This window comes from Mandrillus leucophaeus, unplaced genomic scaffold (assembly GCF_000951045.1).
Source record: "Mandrillus leucophaeus isolate KB7577 unplaced genomic scaffold, Mleu.le_1.0 Scaffold113, whole genome shotgun sequence".
Taxonomy (NCBI): domain Eukaryota; kingdom Metazoa; phylum Chordata; class Mammalia; order Primates; family Cercopithecidae; genus Mandrillus; species Mandrillus leucophaeus.
The window spans coordinates 5,457,841-5,462,033 of NW_012099543.1; the positions used below are offsets into that span (position 1 = coordinate 5,457,841).

General features: G+C 39.8%; 1 protein-coding gene across 2 annotated transcripts in view; it reads right to left on the reverse strand.

The window, feature by feature from the left end:
• Positions 1–329: 329 nt before the first annotated feature.
• GUCA1C (guanylate cyclase activator 1C) overlaps positions 330–4,193 on the reverse strand; it is a 50,845-nt gene continuing 46,981 nt past the window's right edge. For both annotated transcript variants that reach the window (XM_011995484.1, XM_011995493.1), the window contains exon 4: positions 330–895. In XM_011995484.1, the coding sequence (XP_011850874.1) occupies positions 702–895 (194 nt within the window). In that variant the 3' untranslated portion in view covers positions 330–701. The remainder of the gene's footprint in view (positions 896–4,193) is intronic.

Sequence of the window (4,193 nt, forward strand, 5' to 3'; positions counted from 1 at the left end):
AAGTGCTTGTTGTTGCATAGCCTGGCTGTCTGCTGTTCTGATCAAACCTCCAACTGGCATAATAATTACAGAGGATACATCGCATTTTCATGCACAACTGGATGCAAATTTATAACGAATCATATGAAAACATTCTCACTGCCCCGGCTGAAGTTTTCTCCTCTTACTACATAGCTTAAGATTTTTCTTTTGAAGCAGAGCATCATTACTAATGCAAGACAGCATTCACCAATGAGAAATAGGTGCAGAAAAAAAAGTTTCTCAAATAAACCAGAACTCAGTCATTTATAATATACAGATGCAACAAGAGCAAAGAGGCAGCAAACACATTTACCACATGCACGTTTAATCTGAGAATGCTAAACTGTGGAAACACTTTCCAACTGATAATCCAGTTCTACTTCAAGGTGTAGATTAAGTGCACAAGGAAACACATATGAGAGTTCTATTTTGAATGGATAGGTACGGAGACAATCCTTCAGTGTAATTATTACGTTTTAATCCGCAGAGAGAGCACAGAAAAGCAACAATGCATCTGTTCAGGATCTTTATGGAAGTCTCTATTGGATTAAAATAAGTGCTATATTCACAAGCCTACATGAATTATAACAAAGACCTGAAATCAATAGCATGTACATGGGGAAGATTCTATTTCTTCTCTATTGAAATGTTGTGCTCATTGATAGCTGGGAAAGGTATTCTCACAGCGACTTCATTTTCACCTTCCCTAGGCCAGCCTTGTCAGGAGATTTGGAGGAGTCTATCTCCGTGTCTGACTGCTTCCCATTACAGATTACTCTTAGCACATTGGAGAGGTCGAAGCTCTTGTAAACAATCTCCAGGAGATCCTGATCTTTTGCTATGCCATTGATAAATTCTTCTAAAGTCAATTCTCCTGGAAAATAACCAAAAACAAACAAACAAACAAAAAAAACAGAAACAAAACAGTTAAGAAGAGGCTTTGTCTATACCACTCACTGGCACAAATGATATACTCACTGGTATGTTTATTGATATTCTTTTGATATCCTTTCCTCTCAACCAGACTCTAAGATCTTTGAAGATCTTCATTTAAAATAAATAAATAAATAAAAGCATTCAGTGGTGGGGTTGCCAATGAAAATAAAGATAATAAACCTATTTTTACGTTTAGTTGAAAACATCAGGTAATGCCCCAGATGAAATAAGAGCACATATACAATTATATCTCTGCAGAGTATTGGTTTTTGGACTTTTAATCTCGAAGATATGACCAAGTCTTAGGAGCATGATAGATTGGAGATTTTTAAGATCAAGACAAAATGACTACTCACAAGGCTATTTTCAATATTCTTCTCTCTGAAGAAATAATTCTTGGGACTGTCCAAAGCTGTGAGAAAGCTTCAACATGTGTTCATTCCACAAGTTATTATTGATCATTATTTCTCTTCTCTTTTTCTGGTTTTTGAGTCCCAATCTTATCGTCTTGAGTTATGTCTTAAGTCTGTGCTGGCCAGCCCAGTGCTATAAGTTTATCGCCTTATATCCATGTGTCCTGGCTGCCATGTTTTTCTACTACCTTCATCCCACAAGATGACTTTTAAACATTTTTTAGGGAGGTGGAATTCTCTGTTGATATGAATCATTTGGGTTGGGATTATGAGTGTGTTCAAGTTGATGGGTACAGATGCAGTTACTGATCTCAAAGAGACTGTACCCAGGGGAGGTTTGTGGATGGATAGATCAGCCAAAGACAGGTCGAGTGCATTCAAGAACTGGAGAAAGTGCATTCAAGGAAGGAAGTCAGCAGGGACTGAGTCAGGTGTTATGCTGTACCTATACTTTTTAATGGAGAAGACAAATATCTAAAATACCGCAACATTGATTCAAATGTCAAAAAGCATGAATCATCATATATTCGTAAGACACCTCCCTTTTGGTTTCAAAGCAAAATGCTAAAATGCATTTTTTAAGAGAAAAATCTAATCTGTGTTCCTTATGTTATGCTTATGCCAAAGAAAGGTCTGTGAAAAACCTCAGTTAACAGCAGTCAGGAGTAGGGCCCCATGTGTGTCGCAGAAAAGGTCCAATCGTGGAAGAAACCATAGGGAGTAGAGAAGATTGCAAATTTTAAAAAGTGGTACGTGCGTGGCTGGGGAGAGTCCCATGGGTCAGTGGCAACAGGGCAGGGAACCTCAAACAATCACAGAATAACTGCCCTTTGCAAAAGAAAATCACAGCTGGTAAATTCCCAACCCCAAAGACTTTTCAAATTTATCAGGGCTCAGTATGACCAAGAGAGAAGTGGAAGTGGAGCTGGAGACAGTTTTGACTGTTTAGTTATGAAACTTCTCTGCTCTAACTACTGACTACAGAAGAGGCAGCATCTGAAAGAACCGGGATATAGTAGTGGTCTCAGTTGAAAAGCAATGCAGGTTACTGACATGGAAAAGAGAGAAAAGATGGAAGTATTCACTGCTGCTTTTCCACTTTCTTCAAAACACTTGTGAACTCTGCATATTAACTTTTTCATGTTACCTAACCACTTACCATAAAAAAAAAATCTCTGTTGCAAATCATCAAACTCTACCTTTAGTAACATGTTTACTATATCTAAACTACTTCTTTCGAAATTTTCTTCACTGTTTCCCTCTAGCAGTCAACATTCATTCATTCATTTATTCATCACATTTATTAAGCCCTAACCACAATTACCATTTCTATTACCACACAGCTACCACCACTATAGCTGACTACAGTGCTATGAATGTGGTAGGAGCTCAGAAGGCACACACTGACTAATTGCCTCCCTTTATCTCATGTTCTTTAACATTACTTCCTATTCTGCTTTAATGTGACTGTGGATTTAGGCCCCAACAAATTAAAAGAATGCTTTCTGTATTTCCCTGGAAAGAGTCACCTGTGGAGGTCCAGAAGCTTCCCACTAAAGAATCTACCAGCAAGGCCGGGCACGGTGGCTCACGCCTATAATCCCAGCACTTTGGGAGGCCAAGGTGGGCGGATCACAAGGTCAGGAGTTCCAGACCAGTCGGGCCGACATATGGAACCCCATCTCTATTAAAAATAAAAAAATTAGCGGAGAGTGGTGGTGGGCGCCTGTAGTTCCAGCTACTCGGGAGGCGAAGGTTGCAGTGAGCCAACATCAGGCCATTGCACTCCAGCCTGGGCGACAGAGTGAGACTCCATCTCAAAAAAAAAAAAAGATAAAGATTCTACCAGCAAAAAGCCAATGCCTGTAAGAGATGATAGTGCAGGGAGATCATGGGACTTAGAAGGAATCTAAAGTCATCACTAAGTTTTTATTACTTTGTTTTATATATACAGACACATTTCAATTTTGAGTCTCCCCCTGTTGCCCAGGCTGGAGTGCAGTGGCACGATCTCAGCTCACTGCAAGCTCCGCCTCCCAGGTTCACACCATTCTCCTGCCTCAGCCTCCCCAATAGCTGGGACTACAGGCGCCGCCACCACGCCCTGCTAATTTTTTGTATTTTTAGTAGAGACAGGGTTTCACCGTGTTACCCAGGATGGTCTCGATCTCCTGACCTCGTGATCCGCCTGCCTTGCCCTCCCAAAGTGCTGGGATTAAAGGCATGAGCCACCACGCCCACCCAACATATTTCAATGTTTGTAGGACATTATTTGGAAACCTCATGATTTTATTTTTATAAGTTGAAATATATGTACTTGGAATCTACGTTGTTTAGTGCTGTTTGTTGTATTGGTGGGTGTACTCTGTATGTCTGGGGCCCCTGAAGCTCTTTCATCACTCACTACCAATTTCAGGAGTTTCATTAGTAATAGAATAGCTACCCAGGAATATTTTACTTAGTCTTGTTTTTGCAATCCAGTTATCCTACTGATATTCCTAAATCATGCATTTCTTCCCATTTACATCTTAATCTTTTATAAAGAAAAATTCTCCTTCACCCCCCAAACCCCCACCAAAAAAAAGCAGAATTTACTGCGCATGCCTACATTAGTATTTCTGGTCTAAACTGGATCCCTTCCCTACATCTTATACAAAAATTAGGTCAAGATGGATTAAAGACTTAAATGTTAGACCTAAACCATAAAAACCCTAGAAGAAAACCTAGGCAATACCATTCAGGCCATAGGCATGGGCAAGGACTTCATGACTAAAACACCAAAAGCAATGGAAACAAAAGCCAAAATTGACAAATGGGATCTAA